Source organism: Eubalaena glacialis, chromosome 6 (genome assembly GCF_028564815.1).
Source record: "Eubalaena glacialis isolate mEubGla1 chromosome 6, mEubGla1.1.hap2.+ XY, whole genome shotgun sequence".
NCBI lineage: Eukaryota > Metazoa > Chordata > Mammalia > Artiodactyla > Balaenidae > Eubalaena > Eubalaena glacialis.
The window spans coordinates 50,164,735-50,192,651 of NC_083721.1; the positions used below are offsets into that span (position 1 = coordinate 50,164,735).

At 38.9% G+C, this 27,917-nt stretch overlaps 2 protein-coding genes across 8 annotated transcripts in view; one reads left to right on the forward strand and one right to left on the reverse strand.

Moving 5' to 3' along the window:
• Positions 1–27,916, forward strand: CEP97 (centrosomal protein 97). 5 transcript variants are annotated; one of them, XM_061194129.1, is made up of 12 exons: positions 1–102; positions 2,266–2,408; positions 3,169–3,327; positions 4,452–4,553; positions 6,765–6,878; positions 7,432–7,598; positions 13,294–13,458; positions 16,716–16,849; positions 17,274–18,048; positions 21,526–21,601; positions 23,150–23,827; positions 27,548–27,916. In XM_061194129.1, exons 1-12 carry the CDS (start codon positions 60–62, stop codon positions 27,623–27,625), a joined length of 2,634 nt encoding a protein of 877 aa, XP_061050112.1. In that variant the 5' UTR covers positions 1–59; the 3' UTR covers positions 27,626–27,916. The 5 variants fall into 5 exon arrangements, with proteins under 5 accessions (XP_061050112.1, XP_061050113.1, XP_061050115.1 ...); XM_061194130.1 differs by lacking the exon at positions 27,548–27,916 and adding an exon at positions 24,729–24,883; XM_061194132.1 differs by lacking the exon at positions 27,548–27,916 and having other exon boundaries at positions 23,150–23,920.
• The window catches only part of RPL24 (ribosomal protein L24), a 102,042-nt gene that overhangs the window by 21,502 nt on the left and 52,623 nt on the right, over positions 1–27,917 (reverse strand). The window contains exon 1 of one of the 3 annotated variants that reach the window (XM_061194142.1): positions 15,857–15,862. The exons of the other annotated variants lie outside the window; for them this stretch is intronic. Within the exon in view, the coding sequence (XP_061050125.1) occupies positions 15,857–15,862 (6 nt within the window). Of the gene's footprint in view, positions 1–15,856; positions 15,863–27,917 lie in introns of those variants that run through there. 3 annotated transcript variants of the gene reach the window in all.

The following is a 27,917-nucleotide window of genomic DNA, read 5'->3' on the forward strand; positions in this document are numbered from 1 at the left end:
TACGAGTTCCACCGAGCAGTCGGAGGACGGTTGCTTGGTATTATTAGCAAGCGGGCAGTATGGCGGTGCCGCGCGTCGACGCGGCTTTGCCTCTTGGAGAAGGTAAGGCGATCCCCACCCCTGGGTCCCCAGGTTTACTCCATAGAACTGAATTATAGTTGCCTGGTGGAGAGAAGAAGACTGGGTTTAGGGGTGCAATTCTGGACCAGTTCTTTTGATGTGGGGTTGTGGGCATCGCGGAGGCGCGCTGCCCTCTGGGAGTTGTAGTCCCCTGGTCGCTGCCTGGCTCTCCGGCGTCGCGGCGAGGGCCAAGCGGGGGACTACAAGCCCCAAGAGACCTTCGCGCTGCTCCCGCGCTCCTGAGGATGACTGGGCGGTGGGTTTCTGGCCGTGGTAACCTTTCTTGGATGTTTACTTTGAATTCTGGGTGCCCAAGTGAAAGCTGCAGGATCTCCCCCTTTCCCGTGGATTTCTAGAACGTTCAAGAAAACCCTGTCTCAAACACAGCTCTCTAGATTGACGTTGGACCCTTTCCTGGAAGTGTCTGGTGGCCGTGATAAAATCTGGGGGTTATCCAGAGCCCACGGTTCTCCACCCCTTGTTCTGCAGACCGGGTCCTGGGGTATAGCTTGGTCTCTGCCCAGCGGAACGCGGGGCGTGGGTGCTTTTGTAGGTGCTGTGTGAGCGGAGCTCCTTTGTTTTGGTTACGGTTCGGAGGCTCTGGGTCAGGGTCAGGGCTGAGGGTGAAGGCCCGTCTCCACCGCTTAGGTCTGGGGCTCATTATCTAGGAGGGAGAGTCTAAGAGGTCTCTTGATCCCTTTGAATTGTGTGCAAAGGCTATGCATTTTCCTGGGACGGTATATAGCTTTCACCAAGTTCTCAGAATCGAATGACCCCCCCCCCCCACTCCCCGCCCCAAATGCTAGAAGCCATTAGACAGTGGAAAACGTTGGTTGAAACCCTTCAGGAGAGCAATCTCGCATAATTATGTCCCGCAGTAATCTTAATCTGGGTAGAAATTTGAAATTGGCAGTTTCTCTGGCCCTCCCCCCCGCACAATCTATCTGTGATAGATATCACAAATCTATCTGCAGCTCTTAAACTCCACCTCCAGCCCACCATGGCAATGTACTGTTAATAACAGCAGTTAACATTTATAGAGCACTTTTTATATAAGCAAGACTATATTCTTAGTGCCTTTTTTTTTTTAATTATCTCATTTTCTCTGTAGAACAACGTTATAAGGCAGGTATTATTATCATTCCCATCTTACAGAGTAGAAACGTGAGCCCAAAAGAGATCAATAACTTGCCCAAGATACCACAGTGATTAGCTTAGTGGAGCCAGGATTTGAACGTCTGTTAAATATACCAAATTACTTTATTGAATTCTGTGTGCCAGGAATGGGACTAAGTGCTGTTCATATGGTTTCTCTTTTCATCCCCACATCAGTTTAATGAATCAGGTATATTATTTCCATTTTGTAGATACATTAACTATACTTTGATTTTCAAAATAGTTTGGGCACTTTAAGATATACTGATAGGTTGTAAGCAGGTTGGTCTCTATCAAAAGATTAGTTACATTTAAAAAATACTGTCATTACTTAGGCACAAAATATGGAAGTAATAGTTCACATTTAAATGTGAAGAATTCCAAAGTATTATATCAAAGAAACTTGAGTAGAGGGGCTTCCGTGGTGGCGCAGTGGTTAAGAACCTGCCTACCAATGCAGGGGACACGGGTTTGAGCCCTGGGCCAGGGAGTTGCCACATGCTGTGGAGCCACTAAGCCCTATGCGCCACAACTACTGAGCCTGCACTCTAGAGCCTGCTAGCTACAACTACAGAGCCTGCGAGCCACAACTACTGAAGCCTGGGCACCCTAGAGCCTGTGCTCTGCAACAAGAGAAGCCACCGCAATGAGAAGCCCACGCACCACAACTAGAGAAAGCCCACGCGCAGCAACGAAGACCAATGCAGCCAAAAATAAATAAATAAATAAATTAATTAATTTAAAAAAAGAAAGAAAAGAAACTTGAGTAGAATATCACAAATCTAGGTATAATTTGATATTTCTAAAGGAAAATGAATAATTTCAATCTGTAGTCACTTAGAAATCGATTGCTTTAGATTTTAAAGCTTGATATTTATTATGCTCTAGTGTTTTCTAACTCTAAATGTATAAGATTTTATGAGTATAATTTTATCCCTATGCTCAGCTGTTGTAGTTGTGTTTTCTAACAGTTTCCCTTCTCTTTTCAAGGATCAGTGGTCAATTGGTCAGGACAGGGGCTACAGAAATTAAGTCCAAACTTACCCTATGAAGTTGATATTCATACTTTGATTCTAGATAAAAATCAGATTATTAAATTGGAAAATCTTGAGAAATGCAAACGTTTAATACAGGTAGGTATTGCTATGTGGGGGAAATAGCTATATAAGACCAGTTTATTATTATACAAAATAAAAGAGTAAGATAACAAAAAGTAACTCTGCAAGCCTAGAAAGCAGTAAATATTGCCTTAAATTTTTAAAACTTTTAATAACTAAAATAAATTTATTTAATAAATGAATAAAATAATTTAAGAAAAAATTAAAAAATTAATTTTTACATGATGATTATTAAGTGATGCTTTTTAAATTTCTCCTGAAGATGAACACATTTTTGCTACCTTTAGAGTAGACTAGAAAAAAGAGCATTTGTTAAAAAAGAAAACATTTTATGTTGGCAGAATATTGTGTTGTTAAGATAACCTTTTATTTCATGGTGGGGGTAAAGAGTTGATTAATTCATTCCTTCAATAAATGTTTATTGGGCCCTTATGTGGCTGGTACTGTTCTAGATTTTGATGGAGATAGTGAAAGGACTCTGTTATTGTGGAGTTTACATTCTCAAGTAGTTGCTGTGTTAAAGATGTTTTCTTTTAGTAGTTGGAGGAGGTCTGATTGCTCAGCTTTATCTGTATTTTCCACTGCTTAGGAATGACAACAACAACAAACTAATAGTTGCACTGCAGAATTTTTAGACAATATATGTGAAAAGTACAAATTGGGTTTGTATATTTGGGAATGTTGGGCCATATAAATAAATCTTTTTAACCACCCTAATGTGAAAGTAATATTTATATTTTACTCCTGAGAATAATGGTATGTTTTCTTTACACAGTTGTCAGTGGCTAATAATCGGCTGGTGCGGATGATGGGTGTGGCCAAACTGACCCAACTCCGGGTGTTAAATTTGCCTCATAATAGCATTGGCTATGTGGAAGGCCTAAAGGAGCTAGTACATTTGGAATGGCTGAATTTGGCCGGAAATAATCTCAAGGTGAATTGTTTCTTTAATTTGCCTCATAATAGCATTGGCTATGTGGAAGGCCTAAAGGAGCTAGTACATTTGGAATGGCTGAATTTGGCAGGAAATAATCTCAAGGTGAATTGTTTCTTTAATTTGCCTCATAATAGCATTGGCTGTGTGGAAGGCCTAAAGGAGCTAGTACATTTGGAATGGCTGAATTTGACAGGAAATAATCTCAAGGTGAATTGTTTCTTTCTTTCTTTCTTTTTTTTTTTTTTAAGTAATTAGGTTTTTTGTTTTGTTTTTTTTTACTTCACAAAAGTATTTGCTGTGAAAAAGAAATTTAAACAGTATAGAAATAAATAGAATAAAAAGTGAAAGTATCCACTCCCATTCCCCAGCGGTAATTTCAGTTAACATAAACTGAAAAAGAAAATCTCATTTTGAAAATTCATGCTGAATTAAGTTTTATGTACATGTTTAATGGTACAGTGGAGAATATACTGTTTTAAAAGTCAGGAGATCTGGATTCTAGTCCTGCTTCCACCACTTAGTAGCTCTATAATTTGGGGTAAGTTAATAAATATTTCTGTGTCTTATTTTTTGATACGCTAGGTATGGGAACTAGATTAAATGATGATAACTGACTTTTATTGAGTATGTAATATATGCTAAGTACTATGCTAACCACCTTAACTGTTTTAACTTATTCAATCTCATGACAGCCAATAAGGTAGGTACAGTCTTTATGCTTATTATATAGATGAGGAAACTGAAGTACAGAGAAGTTGAGTAACTTGCCTAAGGGCACACAGTCAGGAAGTTGCAGAGCCAGGATTTGAATCCAGGCAGTTTGGCTCCATTGTTAACTTGTAAACTCTTATGTTATACCAACTGTCACGTGTCATCACTAAAAGTTTCTTTAAGCTGTAAATATCTGACTCTACTCTTAGAGAGATAATGAAGGTAGAAACTAGCTATATAGCAATATGTCAGATTCTGTTGGCACTGCCTCTTTTTTCTCTTGCTAAGCCCTGCTCCTCTGCTTCTGATAATGCGCAGAGGAGGCAAGAGGCTCAGCCACGGGAAGTAGGGAAGAATTTCATTTTTTGATTTCATGTGCGTGAAATAATGTGATCCTTTTCTTGTAATAGGCCATGGAACAAATCAATAGCTGCACAGCTCTTCAACACCTCGATTTATCAGACAATAACATACCCCAGATAGGTGATCTATCTAAATTGGCATCACTGAAGGTAAGTGTGTTTTCTATGTCATTTCTGAAATTTTATACCAAGAGAAAGTAACCTAATTGATCTAAAATCAGCCTGCTGTTATGAAGAACAGATAGTGTTCATTATGATAAAAATTCTGTTAGAGTACCAGAAATTAAGTATGGAACTTTTTGTTGTTAAATTCTATAATTGATTTCCTTTAACTAAAACTGGTTGTTGTAGTTAAGGTTAATTCTTATTTACCATCCAACAAACATGATGAAATTCCCTTCATGCCCCATCAGCCAACGTTAGCAGCTTCAGTTATATAGTACATAACATGTTGGTGGGCTTGAGAGTAAACATTCCTGAACTTGACTTTGTTTTTTGACACTCAAGATTGCTATTTTTTTAGTAATAGATATTACTAAATTATCAAAATTAACCTCACTTTAATTTAAAAAATCTGTGGCCTGTAGCACTTTTTATAGAGGGGAAGGCAGTCAAATAAGTCAGGAGTCCCCAACCCCTGGGCCATTAGGACCGGGCCGCACAGCAGGAGGTGAGCGACAGGCGAGCGAGCAAAGCTTCATCTGTATTTGCAGCCGCTCCCCATTGTTTGCATTACCACCTGAGCTCCGCCTCCTGACAGATCAGTGGTGGCATGAGATTCTCATAGGAGCGCGAACCTTACTGTGAACTGCTCAGGCGAGGGGTCTAGGTTGCACGCTCCTTGTGAGAATCTAATGCCTGATGATCTGAGGTGGAGCTGAGGCAGTGATGCTAGCGCTGGGGAGCGGCTGCAAATACAGATTATCATTAGCAGAGAGGTTTGACTGCACAGAGACCATAATAAATCAATTGCTTGCAGACTCATATCAAAACCCTATCAGTGAGTGACAAGTGAAAACAAGCTCAGGGCTCCCACTGATTCTGCATTATGGTGAGTTGTATAATTATTTCATTATGTATTACAACATAGTAATAACAGAAATAAAGTGCATAATAAATGTAATGCGCTTGAATCATCCCCATACCATCCCGCCCACCCCCCCCACCCCCGCCCCGGTCTGTGGAAAAATTGTCTTCCACAAAACCGGTCCCTGGTGCCAAAAGGTTGGGGACTGCTGAAATAAGTAACAGTTGGCACCACAGCTTCAGCATGTGTAGGCTTTTTCCATATTTTTGCTCCATTGGATATTATTAGCATCAGATGAATTCATTAACCTTAGAAACAGTATTATTAGCTCAAATTTCACTATATTGTTAGCAGAAATCATTTTTAGCAACAATTATTCTAAGCAATTTGATGTAGCCAGATACTAAGAGAATTCAAATGAACTAAAAATGATTGAACTTTTTTTTTTCTGGAATGGCATGATTACCTTATCAGAATCCTGGGTGTTGGGACTTCCCTGGTGGCGCAGTGGTTAAGAATCTACCTGCCAATGTAGGGGACATGGGTTTGATCCGTGGTCCAGGAAGATCCCACATGCCTCGGAGCAACTAAACCTTGTGCCACAACTACTGAGCCTGCGCTGTAGAGCCCGAGAGCTACAACTACTGAAGCCTGCGTGCCTAGAGCCCGTGCTCTGCAACAAGAGAAGCCACCGCAATGAGAAGCCTGTGCACTGCAACGAAGAGTAGCCCCCGCTTGCTGCAACTAGAGAAAGCCTACATGCAGCAACGAAGACCCAACGCAGCCAAAAAAATCCTGGGTGTTGGGAGTATTCACGTTATTCTTCATTGTTGCTGACTTAATTTGAGTCAGCACCATCTCTAAGCACATTCAACCTTCCTCAAGCTTTAAGTTACCAAGAGAATATAATTGCAAATTATGGTTTGTGGGTTATCTCTGTCTCTTGGAAAATTTGCTTTATACTTGATTGTTTTAATGAATGTTTTCTTTCACTTTTCTCACCCCGTTTTGATGTTTGAAAAGGAAATGAGCAAGTATGTTGGAAATTGCTCAAGTTTTAATAACTTAAATCTCACAACATGCCTACACTAAGCATATGTTCTTGGACAAGTCTTTAAACTTTTTTGAGCTTAGAATGTGGATGTGAAAAAGGAGAGTTGGACCAGAAGACCACATAGGACCCTTCCAGCATTAACAGTCTTTGATTTGTGTGTGATGAGAAGTATAATAAAACAGATCACTTTATGTTTGTACACACCATTTTGGTTTTATCAAAATAGACCAATTTATTTGTAATCTTTTCATTTGTAATGCATTTTCTTTTTACTTTCAAGACCCTACTTTTACATGGAAATATCATCACCTCTCTTAGAATGGCACCTGCTTATCTACCCAGATGTCTTGCTATACTTTCTTTGGCAGAAAATGAAATCCGGGACTTAAATGAGGTAAAATTTGAGGGTATCTTATGGGATCTGGGAAGCTGGAAAGTCAAGAGAGATGCAGGAAAGGGTTGTGAGCTCACTTTAGACTGTGAACATCTTGGAAGAAACTGTTATCAGGATGAAACACTTGGCTCTAGAAGACCATTATTTTTCTTTCTACTTTTACTTAATGTCAGTGGGTTATTAAGACTTAATTTCATTTGTAATGCTGTACTTAGCACTCCATTGGGAAGTAATTGTTGGTAGAGGGACATGTACATTAACAGGGTTAATAAGGTACACTGTGCACCTTTTTCTGGCTGCTGTTATATTTTCAAAATAGGGTTCTCTTTGCTAGGAAACAGTGCTTTCTAAGGGACTTTGTGCAGCAAGGACAGATGGCCATATTGTTGGAATTTTGGAAGTCAGTGGATAATATAAGAGTGTTACTTGTCACTTTTCAAAATAAGAGGGAAATTGTTACATTCTCAAACTGCCAAAGATGTGTAATCAGTGGAAGCCCTGCGCTTGACACTGAGTAGTCCATTTCATTCATCAAAGATGTCCTTTGTTCCAGATCTCTTTTCTGGCATCTTTAACTGAATTGGAACAGTTGTCGATCATGAACAATCCTTGTGTCATGGCAACACCTTCCATTCCAGGGTTCGACTATCGGCCATACATCGTCAGCTGGTGCTTAAACCTCAGAGTCCTAGATGGATATGTGATTTCGCAGAAGGAAAGGTGAACGTGACCTCTTTAACATCACATTTATCATGGAAGTTAATTGAAAAGCCCATTTCTAGCTTACTACAGATTAATAAACTGAATATCTCTTGAAATGTGCATTTAGAAATTAAGATCATTCATACCATCATATAACAGACTCTGTGCTGTTCATTTAGGATTTTTTATGCTTTCTAAAAAAGGATAAGAAATAAATATCAACCTTAGAGGTTGGGGCTAGTGAGTTTAACTTCTTGCCCAACATACAACAAATTGATTTCTAAAAATTCTTTTGTTAATCGATTGTTTGGGGCTTGGAGCATTTCTATATAGAAACCGTGTTATAGATGCTGTGTAGAATGTCAGATCAATCCCACAAAAGCTTCTCTCCATCATATTGTAAAGGCAGTATTAATAATACCTTATTACCCAACTACTCTTTATAACAGTGACCTTGGGAAAATGCGTGCAAAGTTCCAATTTGGAACTGGTAGCAGACATGCTGATGGGTCCTCACCTTCTACCTGTGAAACAGCAGAAGTGGGAACTGCCCCTTCTCTAGATCTTTGATGGTTTCTGCAGCTTGGAGCTGGGACCCCTGCATGATGGGGTCTTCTGGACGCTGGCACATGATCAGTAGAATCAGAGCTTTAGGGGAGGTAAGGAACTAGGTTGTGGACAAGAAGGGGTGGATTTAGAGAGGATAGTGAGAGTCAAGATGACTTAATTCTCTTCACTCTGCCTCATTTCTCTTCTTCCTTTCACTGCATACACACCTGCATTCATAGACTCAACACATACATTCTTCCTCGCTGTTTTTGTCCTTCTGTTCTACAGATTGATAGTCGCTTGAGGGGTTTCCCGACGGGAGAAGGAATGGTAGATTACTGACAGGGTTTTCCTTTTCTTTTTCCCTGCTATTTCATCTAGTTGCTGTACAGGGTGTGGGGCAGTGAGGAATGGCAACCAGGAGCTACATAGTGGTGGTGCTGGTGTAGGGTGCGGGACGTATGTCAGCTCTGGTTTGCCTACAAAAAAGTGTGGCTTTTCCTTTTTCCTGCAGTGAGTGTTGCTGTGTATTCAGATACCTTATTTTATTTCAAACTGTGGGTAATTCTAAAGCTGGAATATGGGTTTACTTGGATTATCTTCTCTGGATCTTCCTTTAATAGAAAGAAAGACGTTATCAGATTTCTCTGTGGGAGTAGGACTGGCAACATTTTCATATATGGCAGCAGCATGGTGAGATGGGCAGAGGTAAGGGTTTGGTATAAAGAGAGACCTGGGAAGAGAATGAGACCTGGTCAGGAGAGACAAGAGAAAGCTTCACATCTTTCCCTGCCGCCCATTAGCAATGTGGCCTGGACAAGTTCCATAACTTCTCTGAGCCTTAGTTTTCTCATCTGTAAAATGTGGCTAAAACTACCTAGCTTTCAAGGATGCTATGAGAACTAAAGATAATGGATATAGCATAATACTGGTCAGACAGTAGATGCTTAATAAATGATAACTGTCATTATTACTTAAGGATAGGGACTGGGGATTGAAGAGTTTTGTAGAAACTAAAGCTAGTGTTAAAAAGCAGAAGATATCTGTTGAATAGATGAATAATAATGCAAAGGCTATGTTTCTATACTGTGGAAATGGTTTTAATCCAAGTGACTTTAAGGTGAATTTGTATTTTTTTGGAACTTTCTCTATAATGTTTTGTAGATGTTTAATTTCAGATTCTTCAGGAGGTAGGGAAGAGTGGACTTTTACTTGGGTAGCCTCTCTCTCTCTGTGGGGTTATTCTACACTAAAGTATGGGAGGAAGGAAGAGGTGGGAGTGTAGCATAATAGCAACCCTTTCTCAGACAGATTCTTCTTCCCTCCACATTAAAAAAAAATTGCACAGTATCATATAATTCAGAAATAGTTCAAACGTAATATTTAACAATACCCGTATAATCATCACTGAAAATAAGACTAGAACAAAACCAGCACTCCAGAGATCTCCTTTGCCCCACTCTCATCATAACTCCCCTCCCCACTAGAGATAACCACTATATTGATTTTTTTGATAATTCAGAAAGATTATTTTTTCCCTCGTTTATTATGGAGGCTTCAAATCAACCAGCTCCCACCAGAGTAGCTAAAATTAAAAGGATGGACAATACTAAGTATTGATGAGTATGTGGAACAATTGGAACTCTCATACACTGTTCTAGGAGTGTAAATGGTGCAGCCATTTTGAAAAACTGGCAGTATTTACTGAAGTTGAACTTATAAATACACTATGACCTAGCAGTTTGGTTTCTGGTATATACCCTAGAGAAATAGGTGCTTATGTCTACCAAAAAACATGTATATAAGCATGTTCGTAGCAGCCTTATTCATAATAGCTCCAAACATTTGGGAGCTATGTGGGACATTTGGGAAACAACCCAAATGTCAGTGCATAGAAGAGTGGGTAAATAGAGTTCTACTCAAACCAAAGAAACTAAGTTGTTGAGAAAAATGCTGCTGCAGTTGATGTCTGAGACAACTGTGTAGTCTGTAAACAGTGCTCCCATGTTTTAAAACAACTCTGGAAGTATTTTGTCTTGGAGGGAGGAATTATTCTAAGGGAGAGCTATTGACTGAAAAATCAGTGGGTAGCCTGAGCAGTGTTCCAGCATTTTCCTGGTCAACCTTGGAATTGCCCTGAAGGATAGGCAGGAAGGAATTTCTGGTTTTTGTATCTACCCAGCCTGTTATTTGCTAAGAACAAGCAAGTTAAATTTTTTCTCCATGATGAAAAGTGTCCCAAGTTCCCTGATGACCTTGGGTAGCCAGATCTTGAGTGTGTGTGTCACCCAAAAAAGTAACTTGAGCAGTCACCCACTGCTGTGGTGCTTTGGCTGAGGGCTTTCTCAGAGAGAAGCACACCTGGGGAAGGACCTTTGTGTAACACCTCAGTATTTGGAGTTCTTTCTGAATTTGTTTTCAATCTCTGTTTTACTGTTTATAGGACCTAGTACCAAGCTACACCTCTGTTGCTTACAGATCAGAACTTAGGGAGCAGAATTTTGGAGATGTTTCTTTTTTTGAAAGGATGTTTAAAATATGTACAGAAGTAGAGTAACATAATGAACACCTAAATACCCACCATGTGGCTTCAGCAGTTATCAACATTTTGCCAATCTCGTTTCATCTATCCCGCACTTTTTTTTTGGTTAGGATATTTTAAAAGCAAATACCAGATATCATTTCATCCATTATTCCTTTTTTTTTTTTTTAATTAGGTGAAAGAGCAGTTTTAAATTCTCTCAGTAGTTGCTATCCCTGTTATAAAATGTAGACTGTTCCTTTAATTTCAAGAGAAAAGTCATATTCCAGTGATTTGAAATTAATGTTAGAGCTGAATTAATTTTAATTTTGTCTTTGAATGGGTAGAGAGATTTTTTTTACCTAAGAAAATATTGTATGGATTAATAAACTTGTGTAATGGTGTGTTTATTGATGAATGTGAAGCAAAGGCAGAAAAACAGATCTTACAGTAGTTGATACTCCACAGTTCATGGTTCACCTCACACACTTAAACTGTGGAATACCTGAGCCTCCTTCTGTATCCTTTTACTTTCGCTTTTCTTTCCTCCCAAACTACAAACCATCTATAACCTGGAAATGTCGCTTGCTAGCTATTATTAAAGTTGGGGATTGTCCTCTATTAATGGACCTTTTTTAGGGACAGCCTCTCAACAAACCATTTGCTTGGCAGGAGAACTTATGGAAACTTAGAGTTCATGAAGATTCTGAATGAGCTTTATTTAATCCACAGGAATGTGTCTATGGAAGAAATACTTCTAATTATTTTTATTAAGTGTATTAAAATTTTTATTGTTACATGACTTCAGTTAATCAGTTTGGCATACTTTATATCTCATTGTTAGAAAACAGTTTCTCCTTTCTTGTGACACTGGCACATCATAGAAAACTAAACTCATTTTACTGCACCAAGACTCTTCTGCACTATTTAACCAGCTATCAAAAGAACCATTTTCTTTTCAGTCTATAATACATCTGGGGTGGCTTAACAGTTTTGGACTATATAGTTTTTTGCATAATGTGGATACCATAATATGAAGGTTGAAGAAAATGGTTGTGGATTGGAAGTGATTTTCAAACTACTTGCAATGCTGAGTTAAATGGTGTACAGAGAAACAAAGTAGGCCCAAATGATGCAATTTTAACTTCAAGTTGATGGGCAGATTTAAGAATGATAAAATTGAGGCAAAAGCATGTTAATTAAAAAGAAATTCAGACATATTACAAAAGTAAACAGTAGTGTAATGACCTCCCCTGAATCTGTCACCCAACTTCGGCAGTTTTCAATTCATGGCCAACTTTGTTCATCTATACCTTCACCCACGCCCCCTTTTCCTGTATTATTTTGAAACAAGTCTCAGATTATATATAATTTCATCTCTAAAAGATAAGGACTCTTAAAGAAATAACTACAATACTATTATCACTTAGCAAAAAATTTAACAATAATTCCATAATAACACCAGATATCAGTTAAGTGCTTACATTTCCAGTAGTCCTCATAAATGCAGTTTTGTAATGGATTTTTGGAAACAGGATCCAAATAAGGCCATACATTGTAATTGGTTGATATATTAAAAAAATTTCTTTCCTGCTCTCTTTTTCAGTGTTTTAAAAATGTATTATCATTGCATGCTCCATGGGTTGGCTGTGCGGATTGGGTAGTTTTCACTTGGGATCTTGTGGTGAGATCACATGGGGCAGGAGTCGTTTGAAGGCTCGACTTGGCTGGAGGTCCAAGATGATGCTTTCAAATCTCTCTATGGGTCCCTCCTCTTCTTATTTTCTTTGCTTTCTTTTCTCTTTTTTTGGTTGTTGAAGAAATCAGATTATTTGTCCTATAGAGTTTCCCACTGTGCTGATTTTGCCAGTTGCTATGTCTCCGTGTCCTTTGGCATACTCCTCTCCTTCTGTATTTCCTGTAAATTGGTAGTTGGATGTGGAGGTTTGATCAGATTTTTGTTGGGGGAAGGACTGCTTTGTGGGTTCTATTGAGAGGCACGTGGTGTCTGGTTGTCTCTGGTGTTAGGAGTAGCTATTAATGATCAGTGCCTAAATCCATTAATTCATTGAGAGTTGCAAAATGGTGAAATTTTAATTCTATCATTAATTTTTTTATTAGCTGGAATACTTCTATGAAGTAACTATTTGGTCACTGGTATAGTTTGTATAGGAAAGGTAGAATTAATAATATGTAATTTGTCTCCTTTATTTACCAGTTTTTAAAAATAATGAGTTGGTAGTTCACTAGCATCCTTCAGCTGTGACCAATTAGCTTTAAAAAAAAAAAACTGTCATTATGAACTAATGGATTTAAACACAATTTATGTATTTAGGTACTTCAGTTTGATAGTGAATGGAGGGACTATTCATTGCTTCTTTGAAAATAATTTTAAAATATTTGGAGCCATTAGTACAAATCTTTGGAAGTGCTCCTAAGCAAGAAAAAAGGTTTAAAACATTGTAATAGTAAGGAGAGTGAATCAGAAGGATAGATTTTCTTTTTAACTTGAGTGAATTTTATTTATGAAAAATATCCAAGGATGCTATAAAGGTAAATTAAGAAGGAAGAGTCATTATTGCTTAAAAATGTATCTTGTCTACCCTAGTGCCATCCCTTCTTCTTTTTGTCCCTCAATTCCAGTTTAAAAGCTGAATGGCTGTATAGTCAAGGCAAGGGGAGAGCATATCGGCCTGGCCAGCACATCCAGCTTGTCCAGTATCTGGCTACAGTCTGTCCTCTCACTTCTACGCTGGGTCTTCAAACTGCAGAGGATGCCAAACTAGAGAAGATTCTGAGCAAGCAGAGGTGAGCCCGTTTATCTGTAGCGGCTGATGAATTCACAAGTGAAAATACCTCTGACTCTTTCCTGCAGGGTTAGTAGGACTGAGGCGAGTGCTGCGGCCCACTTTTCTGGGCACTTGGGCCACTGGTCACTGCAGCAGTTCTGTAGGGGAACCGAACCTTGCAGTGCAGTGCAGTTTGCTCCCCAGCAACTGCATTGCTAATCATTTCTTCAGTGGGGAGAGCCATGCAGCATGGGAGAGTGGGATTTTAAAAAACTGCGTTTGTCCCTTAATGTGGATGTTTTATATGGGTTTTAAAATACTAACATTAAGAAGCCTGCCAATGCAGGGGATGTGGGTTCGATCCCTGGTCCGAGAAGATCCCACATGCCGCAGAGCAGCTAAGCCCGTGCCCCGCAGCAAGAGAAGCCACCACAGTGAGAAGCCTGCGCACCGCAACAAAGAGTAGCCCCCGCTCGCTGTAACTAGAGAAAGCCCGCACGCGGCAAGGAAGACCCAACTCAGCCAAACATAAATAAAAATTTTAAAAAACCCCAAAAAACCCCTGAAGTATAGTTTGGGAATTGCCTGGCGGTCCAGTGGTTAAGACTCCACACTTTCACTGGGGAGGGCCCAGGTTCAATCCCTGGTTGGGGAACTAAGATCCCACAAGCCGTGCAGCGCGGCCAAAAAAAAAAGGTACAGCTAGAAGCATTTAGTAGTCACTTCTTTTATCAGAGATCCTGCCTTTGAAGGTTTGTGCGTGTATATGCATATGATGGTGTCTGACTATGTGATTTAAAAATAAGTTTCTTAACCTTTTCTATCCAGTGCTTTTAAATGAGACTTTGTAATTTGGGGGTTATTAAAGGTATATACTTTCTGCTTTTCTTTTTTTAATTATTTTATTGAAGTAGAGTTGATTTACAATGTTGTGTCAATCTCTGCTGTACAGCACAGTGACTCAGTTATACGCATATAGACATTCTTTTTTTTATATTCTTTTCCATTATGGTTTATCCCAGGAGACTGGATATAGTTCCCTGTGCCGTACAGTAGGACCTTGTTGTTTATCCATTCTAAATGTAATGGTTTGCATCTACCAACCCCAAACTCCCAGTCCATCCCTCTCCCTCCCCTCCTCCCCCTTGGCAACCACAGTCTGTTCTCTATGTCTGTGAGTCTGTTTCTGTTTTGTAGATAGGTTCTTTTGTGCCATATTTTAGATTCCACATACAAGTGATATCATATGTATGTCTTTCTCTTTCTGATGTACTTCAGTATGATAATCTCTAGTTGAATCCATGTTGCTGCAAATGGCATTATTTCATTCTTTTTTATGGTGAGTAGTATTCCATTGTGTATATGTACCCCATCTTCTTTATCCATTCATCTGTCGATGGACATTCAGGTTGTTTACATGTTTTGGCTATTGTAAATAGTGCTGCTATAAACAAGGGGTACATGTATCTTTTTGAATTATAGTTTTGTCTGGGTATATGCTCAGGAGTGGGATTGCTGGATCATATGGTAGTTCTATTTTTAGTTTTCCGAGGAACTTCCATACTGTTTTCCATAGTGACTGCACCAATTTACATTCCCACCAACAGTGTAGGAGGGTTCCCTTTTCTCCATACCCTCTCCAGCATTTGTCATTTGTAGACTTTTTTAAAAAATTTAAAAAAATTTTTAATTTAATTTTATTATTATTTTAAATTTTATTATTTGGCTGCATTGGGTCTTAGTTGCGGCACGCGGGGTCTTTGTTGTGGTGCGTGGGCTTCTCTAGTTGCAGTGCTTGGGCTTCTCTCTAGTTGTGGCACACAGGCTCTAGAGCGCGAGGGCCCGGTAGTTGTGGCGCATGGGCTTAGTTGCCCCGTGGCATGTGGGATCTTAGTTCCCCGACCAGGGATTGAACCCCTATCCCCTTCATTGGAAGGTGGATTCTTAACCAGTGGACCACCAGGGAAGTCCCTGTTATTTGTAGACTTTTGATGATGGCCATTCTGACCCATGTGAAGTGGTACCTCACTGTAGTTTTGATTTGCATTTCTCTAATAATTAGTGATGTTGAGCATCTTTTCATGTGCCTACTGTCCATCTGTATGTCCTCTTTGGAGAAATGTCTGTTAAGGTCTTCTGCCCATTTTTCGATTGGGTGGGTTGTTTTTTTGTTGTTGAGTTGTATGAACTGTTTGTATATTTTGGAGATTAAGCCCTTGTCAGCTGCATCGTTTGCAAATATTTTCTCCCAGTCTGTAGGTTGTCTTTTCTTTTGTTGTTGTTGTTTTTTTTTTTTTTTTTTTTTTTATGGTTTCCTTTGCTGTGCAAAAGCTTGTAGGTTCGATTAGGTCCCTTTTTTTTAATGGCTTTTAAAAATAATTAATTAATTAATTTTTAAATTTTTGGCTGTGTTGGGTCTTCATTGCTGTGAGCAGGCTTTCTCTAGTTGCGGTGAGCGGGGGCTACTCTTCGTTGCCGGACACGGGCTTCTCATTGTCGTGGCTTCTCTTGTTGTGGAGCACGGGCTCTAGGTGTGCAGGCTTCAGTAGTTGTGGCACGTGGGCTCAGTAGTTGTGGCTTGCGGGCTCTAGAGCTCAGGCTCAGTAGTTGTGGTGCATGGGCTTAGTTGCTCTGCGGCATGTGGGATCTTCCTGGGTCAGGGCTTGAACCCATGTCCCTTGCATTGGCAGGCAGATTCTTAACCACTGTGCCACCAGGGAAGCCCCCCATTTTTAAATTTTTGTTTTTATTTCTATTGCCTTGGGAGACTGACCTAAGAAAATATTGGTATGATTTATGTCAGAGAATGTTTTGCCTATGCTTTCTTCTAGGAGTTTTATGGTGTCTTGTCTTATGTTTAAGTCTTTAAGCCATTTTGAGTTTATTTTTGTGCGTGGTGTGAGGGTGTGTTCTTTTCGTTTTTTTTTTTTTGTTTTTTGGCTGTGCTGAGCGGCTTGTGGGATTTTAGTTCCCCGACCAGGGATCCAACCTGGGTGCTCGGCAGTGAGAGCATGGAGGGACCACTGGACCACCAGGGAATTCCCCTGTGAGGGTGTGTTCTAACTTCATTGATTTACATGCAGCTGTCCAACTTTCCCAGCAACATTTGCTGAAGAGACTGTCTTTTTCCCATTTTATATTCTTGCCTTTCAAAGGTATATACTTTGAAAACTTGTAAACTTCTACCTTTTTGACAGTGTTACCCTTCAAAGGAAGCAGAAAAAGCTTTCTGTTTTTGGTTTGCGTTAAATCACATCAGATGTTACTGATTTTTAGGTTTCACCAGAGGCAGTTGATGAACCAGAGTCAAAATGAAGAGTCGTCTTCTCTTGCTCCTGTTGAAACAAGGGCATCCCTTGTACCGGAGCATTCCAGCCCCATTCAAGATTGCCAGGTAGTCCAGGAAAGTGGTAAGAAGTTAATTGATCTCTGATCCTTTTTCTCCAAGTTGTTTGATCTGTTTGGTATCATCAAACAAAAAAAGTACATGTTTTCATAATTTTTTACTTGTTAGCTTAAGTGAACATTTGGATCTTATATGTATATACACAGATAGACATATATAACTACTATATGTCTAATTTTTGAAAATGTTCAGAGGACTGCTACCTTTTGAAGAAACCTGGTACTTTGATTATTCTTATGACCATTGCAAGAATTCATTTTCTTAAAAATATTTGGTTTGGTGTTTTAGGCATATTGGAGGAAATTACTGAAAGCATTTCATTGCACCTTACTATATTTCAGGGATTAGAGTTCATTAAAAGGATCCAACTGAAAAAACACCTCTTTAAATATTTAATGTTTTAAATGATGTTCTGTTGATTCTTTTAGAACCCGTCATCCAGGTCAATTCTTGGGTTGGGATAAGCAGTAATGATGACCATTTATATGCTGTTAAGAATAACTTTCCAGCCTCTGTACACACTACAAGGTATTCTCGAAATGACCTGCACCTGGAAGACATCCAGACAGATGAAGACAAGTTAAACTGTAGTCTTCTCTCTTCAGAGTCTACTTTTATGCCAGTTGCGTCAGGACTCTCTCCAGTATCACCTACAGTTGAGCTGAGGCTGCAAGACATTAACTTGGGCCTAGAAGATGATGGTGCTGCAGATGAATCTGTGAAATGTCCGGAAAACAGCGGCTCTGATAGGGAAGGGGAAAAGGCTTTTTGGGCTGCAAATGAGAATTCTGTTGAGATGACAAAAAGTGCTATCAGTACAGAGGTAAATGAGAAAGATGGGCTATTACCTTGTCCTGAGCCAACAGTAACCAATACCGTCAAAAAGGATGACACCCACAGTCTTACATCTTTCCCTGAGTCAGTTGGACACAATGTCTTCCATACGCAGCCAGACAGTGAAGAAACCACGTCTCAAACAGCTTCAGAGAAACTTCCTTGCGGGGTTTTAACCCACAGATCTGTTACTTTGGGACAAAATAAAGTTGCCCTTCAGAAATTGAATGAAGCAGCCACCAAGCTTCAGGCCTATTGGCGGGGCTTTTATGCCAGAAACTACAACCCACAAGCTAAAGATGTACGCTATGAAATCCGGCTGCGCCGGATGCAGGAGCACATTGTCTGCCTAACTGATGAAATAAGGAGGTGGGTGAAAAGTCCCTGTTTAGGACTTTTACAGTTTGGGTGCTGTTTTGTTGGTTTGGGAGTGTCAGATTCTTAGCATTGATTCAGAACACTGAATCACTGCTTTTGTGGCTGGGACACTTTCCATACCACGTTGCCACTCTTGGTTTGTCTCCTACAATATACTGAAAGCATCTTGAGTGCAGGGACTGCCATATGCATCTTCATCTCTAGTACAGCAATTGGAACATAGATGCAGCATAGCAGTAAATTTTGAATGAATGCATGCCTTATGAACATCTGTATACCTAAACACGGAAGGTACAGAAAATGTAGAAAAACTGAATTTTAAGTATAAAAATGAGGAGATGAGAAAGTCTACATAGAACCCAGTAGGTGACATAAGAATTAAAGAAAATAGCAGGGACTTAAATGGGGCTAAAATTTGGGGGCTATGGTGGAAATTATTTGTTCATTCCATGGCTCACATGTTTTCATGACTGTCAACTCAGGAAAATTAGGATTTCATAGATTTATTCTGAGTATTAGTATTGTAACCAGCAGTATTTATTAATACTATCAGGTGGGAGAGGAGGAAGCAGTAAAAGAGACTGAGGAGGGACAGCTAGAGTGGTAGGAGAACTGGGAGAGTGTGTTTCCCAGCTCCAACAGGGAAGTGTTTCAGGAGAGAAGAGAGGTGCTGTAAGAGGACAGAGAACTGTGTGTTAGATTTAGCAGCTGGAGGTTATTGGTGACTGTGTTGAGGGTCCCTAAGACTATCCTCAGGTTTGATGATTTGCAAAACGGACTCACAGGACTCAAGAAAGCTATTCTTTATGTTCATGATTATGGTTTATTAGAGTGAAAGGATATAGATTACAATCAGCCAAGGAAAAAGACACACAGAGCAGAGTTCAGGAGAGACCAAGTACAAGCTTCTATTTGTCTTCTTCCAGTGCAGTTGTACACATGGGGCTCGATTCTCCTGACAACGATGTGTGACAACACATGTGAAGTATGTGAACCTCAAGGGAGGCTCACTCGAGCCTTGGCATCCAGGATTTTTATTGGGGGTCAGTCACCTAGGCATTGAGTGCCCATGTGACTGACCTTAACTACTCAGACCTCAGCCCCCACCCAAGGTCAAACTGATGCATTGTGGCCCAGGGTCTCAGGTGAACAAAACAGGTATTCACCAGAAAGTATACTGTTAGCATAAACCAAGGTCCCAGATGTACAAAGATACTCTTATCAGGCAGGATATTCCAAGGGCTTGGAGGGTATCTCTCAGGAGCTGGTCAAGGCTAGTCCTGTCTTGAGAATGTGCGGGGTTCAAACACCCTAGTCCTGTTGAGTTAACCTTTTCCTGCCCAATGAGCTTCTTAAGAGCAGCTTCAGTGGGTAGTGGGATGAAGGCAGTTTGGAAAGGATTGAGTAGTGAATGCGAGGTGAAGAGTGAGGGTAGCCAACTTTTGGGAAGTGTTGATGTGAGGAAGAGAAGAGAGTAGGTGGTTGCCGGAGGAGAATCTGGACTTAAGATTCTTTTTTAAAGATGGGAGATATAGAGTAGGTTTATGTGTTGATGGAAATGATTCTATAAGGAAGGAAGAACTGATGGTGCAGAGCAAAGAAAGAAGAAGTGCAGGATGGAGGTTCTTGAGAAGGTAAGAGAAGAAGAGATCCAGTGCACAAGTGGAGGGAGTAGCCTGAAGTAGGAGCAGGTAAGGTGGTAGGTTTGATGGTGGGGGATAGGGAAGTCCTGTCTGATGGTTGTGTCTCCTTTTCCAATAACATTCAAGATGCAGTCAGCACTTGGAAGTGAGGAGAGGGGTGAGGATGTGGGAGGTTTAAGAGAGGTATGAGGTGTGGGGTATTCATCTCAAAAGTGAACTTATAAGGGGAATGGAGGAGGATAACTGGACAGGGTGAGGAAAAACTTAAAGTGCAAAACAATAGGTCAGACTGTATGATTTTCATCAACAACTCTCAGCTGTTCCATTCTGATTTTGGACATGGTTCAGCCAGGAGTGGGTTTTTTTCCAGGTGAACATGGTAGGGGAGAGAGGGAAGGGCCAGGGAGCTGACGACATTTGGGAGGGGAATGATTATAATGATGGATCTCAGAATTTAAATGAGGTAGAAGGAAAGACAAGAGAAAGGGGTCATGTGCTTTGTGGTCATAGATGAAGATTGGTCGTCCAGGTTGTTGCAGATTATGGCAAGAACAAGTGAACTGGGAGGATTGGACGTAGTGGTTTGTGTTGGTGCTTGAAATCATTTTCGAAAATGGTGCAGTCAAAATGCTTGGGTCTAATACACTGCCAAATGTAGACTAGATAGCTAGTGGGAAGCAGCCGCATAGCACAGGGAGATCAGCTCGGTGCTTTGTGTCCACCTAGAGGGGTGGGATAGGGAGGGTGGGAGGAGATATGGGGATATATGTATATGTATAGCTGATTCACTTTGTTATATAGCAGAAGCTAATACAACATTGTAAAGCAATTATACTCCAATAAAAATGTTAAAAAAAAAATGCTTGGGCCTAGAGTGGGACTGAGGATGAGTGATGAGGGGTGGATTATTGTTAGATAGAGCATCCATGTGAATGTCAAGAGCTCCAGAAATGACAAGGGGAACAGGGCAGAGAAAAAGACTAGTGCTGAGCCTTCAGTGAATGGGGACCGATAATGGGAGGTCAGTACTTGAAAAAGAGTTTTGGGAAATTTAGCAGGATGGCTGGAGTTCTTGAAGGAGGAAGGTTAAGACTCATTTGTAAACAGCAGTGAGAAGCAATGTTCTGACCCTGATGTATGAGTGAAAAAAGTAGCTGCCACTTGAGAGAGCTACAGTGGTTGAGTGTATATGGGAGTTTGCTGATTATAATTCGGGAGTCCCACATGGCACAGTAGGAGGGCTTTGGGGGGTTAGAGGAAGTAGATCAGAGGTTCAGAACAAAATGGGGTGACAGTTTAAGAGATAATGGACAGCTAAGAGAACCTTAGGTTTCTGATTAGTTTTAAGTACAGAGAGGGGGGCAGTGAGCGCAGAGTGAAAACTTTAATGAATGAGGGGAAGGTCTGTTGATAGCAAGGAGTATGTCAGGAGGCAAACAGGGATGTGAAATTTGATGTGATTGGTCCTACTAGTCTCTTAGAAGAGGGTGTTTCAAGCTGTGGTCCTGATCCTTTCTGCAGCTCCTGCCTCTTTGGTGTGTTTGGCTGGGAAATTGAGGCCAGATAAAGAGCCATTTAATATTTTATTTTTCATTACTGGCAATCCTTTGTAGAACCAGTATAATCTGAATTTCAGTCACATCTTATTTGGCTTCTATGTTGAGCCATAGCTTAAAACTAAAGTTTCACTTAGATATTCTAAAAGTGGAAAGGCCTGTTATTAGAATATTAATCTCTTTACAATGTATATGTTTATTCGTCATAACAAGAAGCACAATTCAAAGCACCCTTTCTTGTATCAGTAATGGATTTTGAATTATCGTAGATTACGAAAAGAAAGAGATGAAGAACGTATTAAAAAATTTGTACAAGAAGAGGCTATCAGATTCCTTTGGAACCAGGTAAGCTCCCTCCTGCTGAATTACCTACTGTGTGAACAAAGAAAAATTCTAGATTTCCTGAGATAATCATAGAGTAGTTTCAGGTAAAGTAAGCACCCTTTCTCAAGGTTAAAGATGTGGTTTGTGTTCCTTGCCACTAACTCTGAACTAGGACAGTGAATTTTGTTACATTTTATTTAGTCTGAAGAAAAATATTTTCATAATTTTGACCAGAGAGATAAAGAACTATAACACTGAAGGAAAGTACTAAATTGAGGGATATTGTTATAATTTTCCAGTAGAAATAAAAAGCCCAATTTAAAGTTTCATGTAGCTATCTTGTTTTATCTTTTGAGACTATTTGAATGAAAGGTGATTGAAATAGTGTGTGATGGCTATAATATGCATGTCCTAAAAGATACACATGACTTCCAGGGGGGGAGTTTGAATCCTGTAGTAGCACACTTTAGGGACAGTTCCCTAAAACATTGGTTTTACTATTATTGTATCCCAACAAATACTTCTTGATAATAATCCCTTGGAAGTATTTTTATAAACAAACTTGTTATAATAGGATTTTACCTATAATATTATATTTGAAAATACATAGTAAAAGGTCTGGAAGGCTACATATCAACCTGCTATCAGTGATTACCTTGGAGGATGGTCAAAGGGAAACTAAAAAATTCTGTCTATTGCTTTCTTGTTGCAGATTTTACAGTAAAATTCTGAGATTTTAATTATACTTTAAAAGTGTAAAAGCATATTATCAAGAACTTGGGGTATTTTTAGGTATTTTAGAGTTGTATATACTATATTGTTAGTTTTTAAAAACTCTTATCCCAAATGGATGTCTAAAATGAGACTTTTTTTTTAGGGAATCTACTCATATTAATAGGCTCTAATCTGTCTTATTAGATAGACCTCAGTGTATCTTTTTTTTTTTTTTTTTTAAAGATTGATTGCTATGTTGGGTCTTCGTTTCTGCGCTAGGGCTTTCTCTAGTTGCGGCAAGCGGGGGCCACTCTTCATCGCGGTGCGCGGGCCTCTCACTATTGTGGCCTCTCTTATTGCGGAGCACAGGCTCCAGACGCGCAGGCTCAGCAGTTGTGGCTCACGGGCCCAGTCGCTCCGCGGCATGTGGGATCCTCCCAGACCAGGGCTCGAACCCGTGTGCCCTGCACTAGCAGGCAGACTCTCAACCACTGCGCCACCAGGGAAGCCCAACCTCAGTGTATCTTATTGAGTGCCTTATTTACCCCTTAGTCAGCTATACATGTGCTATTGTGCTTCTGATTATTTTTCCAGTAGTAGGAAGAGAATTGCTTTGGCCCATCCCTGCTCTGCTGGTGAGGACCTTTTATTACCAAGGATGTGAACCACTTGTGCCAGCCAGGTCTAGGCTGGGGGTGCTATGGAAAGGATAAGGGGAGTCAGGTCGTTTCTAACTCCAGTTATGCCGTCTGCCATTTACCAACTTCATGAGTGTTGGGGAAAAATGCTCAAAGGCCAGTTGTAAAACAGGCATGATTTATATTTTGTAGTAAAACTATATCCTTTGGTTTATAGGTAAGGTCTCTACAAGCTTGGCAGCAGACGGTGGACCAGCATCTAAGTTCCTGCCGTCCTGATGTTCCTCCTATATCAAGTACTCTGGTGCCATCTAACCCTCCATTATTCACCCAAAGTCAGGAGCCCTCTTCTGATCAAAACTCTGATTGGTTCATTGCTCCTGATGAAGCTCCTCAAGAGAAATCCTTACCAGAATTTCCAGACTCTGGTTTTCATTCCTCCTTAACAGAACAATTTCACTGTTTACAGCATTCTTTGGATTTTGAAAAAAGTTCCACAGAAGGTAGTGAAAGTTCCATAATGGGGAATTCCACTGACACAATCAAATATGGCAAAGAGTCAGATGTAGGGGATGTTAGTGAAGAACATGGTGAATGGAGTAAGGAAAGCTCAAACAATGATCAGGATAATAGTCTGCTTGAACAGTATCTAACTTCAGTTCAACAGCTAGATGATGCTGATGAGAGGACACATTTTGATGAAGGGACGGGAGATAGTAAGCTTCACATAGCTCGTTCCCCTGAAAAGTTAGATGTCTTGTCTGACGGTGCTTCTGTAGATGACACTCATGGCATATCTCCTACTTTGCAAGATGAAATCAATCAGACACCAGAGAACTGTGAATTAAATGCAGAAATTCAAGGGCAGCAGTCAGAATGTGATTCTACATTTCAGGTATTGCATGTTGGTATTATTGTGTAGCATGTCTGGTTGTTTGGGAAGCAGAAGTCCACTTAATTTAAGAATATTTTCAGTTGGCTTTTTTTGGGAAAGAATATTTCTCCCAATTTTGTTACTATTTATATAGAATTTATATTCTTGTTTCATATTTCCCACATCTTAGGTACTAAGCTGAATCTTCATTTTGATTTAGTTGGCTTTTTACTTAAGCTGTAACGTATCAAACAATATTCATATTGAAAGCCACATGCACTTTATTAACAACTAAATTGAATCAACAGTGTTCCTGTGTTTTTATGTATTCATTTCCTTTAAAAAATAAAGTAGAATACCTTAAAGAAGATAGAAAATTTTACCTTAAAGATATAAATAAGAGAATTTTAATTCTTCTGTATGTGAGGAAATTAATTATGTAGTGAGGAATGCAGTTGGTTACAGTGAACATAAATGACAAATGTAAGGATTGTGAACTACTGAAATTTGCCATCCTCCTTGGAGTAAGAACATGTGTTTTTAAGCCTTTTTTCCTCCCTTATGAGTCAAGGGAAGCCTTCTAGTAAGTGAATAGGGAGAAGAGGTAAGATTATATGATTTTTCAGTGGGGATGATTAAATTGTCTCATGGAAAACTTTAGTTAATGCCATGTATCAGTTTTAACATATGAAGCAAAGTGTTCCATCCAGAATTAAAGTCAAGCTTATTTAAAGAGGCAACACAAGACTATTTCTCTTAGGTATAGGCTCCATTCACTTGGAATAATGTCACAGCAAACATTTATTATCTTTTCATTTAGTGATTTTTTGACCCCGTAGATAAGCACTTATGTGCCAATATATTGCCGGAAATTAATGTTCATTTTCTTTGTTCCTGCTTTATATTTGCTTATGTTTTTCAGCAGAGGCCCATGATCATTTACTTCACTCTTGACCTCTGCCTCACAGAAAAGAACATTTAAAATAATACCAGTGGTAGAATATGAATGACATTTTTTTAAGGACTATTCTCTATCTAAATCTCTGAAAAAGTGCTGCATTTGGAAGACAGTTTAATGGTGGTAAAGAAAAAATAAACCTCATTTATTTCTTTACTTATTAAAATAATATATGTCTGTAACGCCAGGAAGAAATGATAATATTGTGTTTGAATGTTATAGATAGATGCATTTGCAAATCAAGGATAATTTTTGGAAGCTTGATATTTTAATCTTTGAGAATGTTCTGATATCATTGAACAACACATATCTGACTTCCCCCCAATCTATGGATGTACAGTGATTTAAAACTATGGCAATACTTAACTGTTCTCTAAATTTAGGTGCTAAATATGTATTCATTATTCAGTTACAGTCACTAGGCCCCCTTCTTTGAAGTTATATAAAATAAAAGCTGGTCCTTCCAAGAATAAAGTCAGGGATCACATGTTATACTTTGTTGATGGTTAGAAACATTTCTCCAGTATGGGTAAGATGCATTTTTCTCGGTTTATAAATATGTAGCACTCAGGTTGAAAAGACTTGGATTTCATTCTCAGAAATCCAGAATCTCTTGCAAAGGAAAGATTTTCTGTCTCATAAACAAAATAGCAGTTTTACATTCAAAGGATTTTCCCTAGCAAAGCATGTATAACATTGAATGCATGTTAGATAAAAATAGAATTTTTAACTTTTTGAATAATGCTAATTATCTTTTATGAATGATTTTGAATTTTCTTCTTAAATCTACCCTATTTTTCTATTTTACAGTTAAGTGCCTCATTTGCTGCCCATAGTTAGACAAAGGAAAACCAATTGGCACTGCACTAGTACCAAAGTGCTGCTTCATGGTGCATTAATTTCTCATAAAAGCTCCTGAAATACCATGGTTCAGTATTACCTAAGTAGGTTTCTCCTGACATCTCCTCCCTCTTCTCTTTTTTTGAGAAATGGCAAAACACAACTGAATTCATTTGAGCATCAGCATTTGCCAGCAAGATTTTCTTTTTTACCTTTGTGTTGTTTTTCTAGCCCATAAATGGTATTCAACATACTTTTATTTTGAAATTGACAGAATATGATAATGACTAATACTCTGCTGTATTTAACTTCACTGGTTTTGAAGTGCAAGAATATTAAGTAGCCCCCAACCTTAACTGTACAGATTATCTTGAATGTAAATAGGATGAAAATAATGTAAACTACACCCCCAGCCTAGACCTGGCTGGCACAGTGTAATTAAAATAATTTATTTAACTAAGATATTTGGTTTTAACTCTGGGCTATTCATTGGTCTGGCTGAAGAGGGAATGGGGCTAGTAAGGTTTGAGAAGTTGAGCTTTAACACAGTCTTTGTGTTTTTCTAATAGGAGAGGTTTAGTTCAGCTGTGCTATTTTAGTTCAGTTCTCTTGATTTATGGACATTCAGTATATCAATTAAATGTTCCTTCAGAAGCACAGAATCATACCATGTGAGAATTATAAGGAACCTTAGAGATTATCTATTCTAATCTCTTTGTTTTAAAGATGAAACTAAAGCACAGAGAACTTAGATGACTTTTCTGAGGTTATAGCTAGTTTATAGAAAAAAAACTTTGGAAACTTAAACGTTATTGTATTCCAAAATTTTATTATATACTTTCTATTATTCTTTACATTTAGTAAGTCAGTAAGAAAGTCTCTACATATTTTTCATTCTCTTTGAAAGAGAAAAAATACTTCTATGAGAGCTAGAACTCTACCACTCAAGGCAGAGTTGCTTGTAGAAAACAACTGATTCATTCAGAACCCTGAGTAAATTTTCTCCAAGAAATGTGATTTGATTAAAATGGTTCTTAAAGAGTAACGCAGTAGAAACTAACATTTTGAAAGAATAACTGCATCTTGGAGTCTATTTTTTGATGACAAGAAGTATAACAGATTGCTGAGATATATAAAATTTTCTAGTGAAAAGCTAGTTTGATTATATTTCATCTTCAGTTTTACAGAACAACAGATGTTAAACTTTTAACTCTCCTGGTGTGCAGAAAGCTTCAATCATGACAGTTGATATATAAACAATACAGTTTGGTTTTTATAAATTCAATTATAAAAGGCCTTATAATATGCATGTTTTTAGGAAAATATTTAGCCACACAGTTGTTAGTATATATGCAGAATACTTTATTCTTGAATAATGTGGGTGCCATTCTTGAGTGTGGATTTTTCTTTTGTTTTGGATTATTTTAAATATACAAACACCATAATAGTGTATTTTTGTGTTATCTACTTAAGACAGGTCTAGTTCCACTTTTAATAAGTATTTTCAGAAACAACATGGACTGAAGATATCATACTATCTCCCTTGGTTGTTTTTTGGGCATCAATTCTTAGAGTTGGATTTATAACAATAATATAAAATATAAAAAAAAAGTTTTTTCTGGACAATTAAGACATAAAAAGGGAAAATATAAAATAAGTCTGATCAATTTCCCACTTGTAAATGAAAAGTAATTGTTTAATATATATTTTTATTTTGCCACGTACCTTATTGGGGAATATTTATTATGTTATAATATAATATTTTAACTTTTAAATATATGACCCCCTCATTTATGAAATAAAGCAGAAAAGGTCTGTAAGGAACATTCTAAACATTTTTAGTGACACTGTTTTCATTGATCAAACCTATTGTGCCATATTAAATTTAAAAGTCAAGGGCTTCCCTGGTGGTGCAGTGGTTAAGAATCTGCCTGCCAATGCAGGGGACACGGGTTCGAGCCCTGGTCTGGGAAGATCCCACATGCTGTGGAGCAACTAAGCCCGTGTGCCACAACTACTGAGCCTGCGCGTCTAGAGCCTGTGCTCCACAACAAGAGAAGCCATGACAATGAGAAGCCCGCGCGCCGCGATGAAGAGTAGCCCCCGCTCGCCACAACTAGAGAAAGCCCGCGCACAGAAACGAAAACCCAACACAGCCAAAAATAAATAAATAAATAAATAAATTTATTAAAAAAAAAAAAATTAAAAATCAAGTAAACAGAGTAGCCCTCACAGCCTTGGAGAGAAACAGATAATTAACTCTCTTTTAAAAATGAGGTGCTTTTTATTTGTGTATGAGTAGAAATCATACTA

Bases quoted from the DNA above. Each gene is read 5' to 3' on its own strand.
- CEP97 (XM_061194129.1), top strand. From the start codon at position 60: ATGGCGGTGCCGCGCGTCGACGCGGCTTTGCCTCTTGGAGAAG. The intron at 2,409-3,168 runs GTAGGTATTGCT...TTCTTTACACAG, and splicing joins AATGCAAACGTTTAATACAG to TTGTCAGTGGCTAATAATCG. The intron at 18,049-21,525 runs GTGGGTGAAAAG...GAATTATCGTAG, and splicing joins CTAACTGATGAAATAAGGAG to ATTACGAAAAGAAAGAGATG.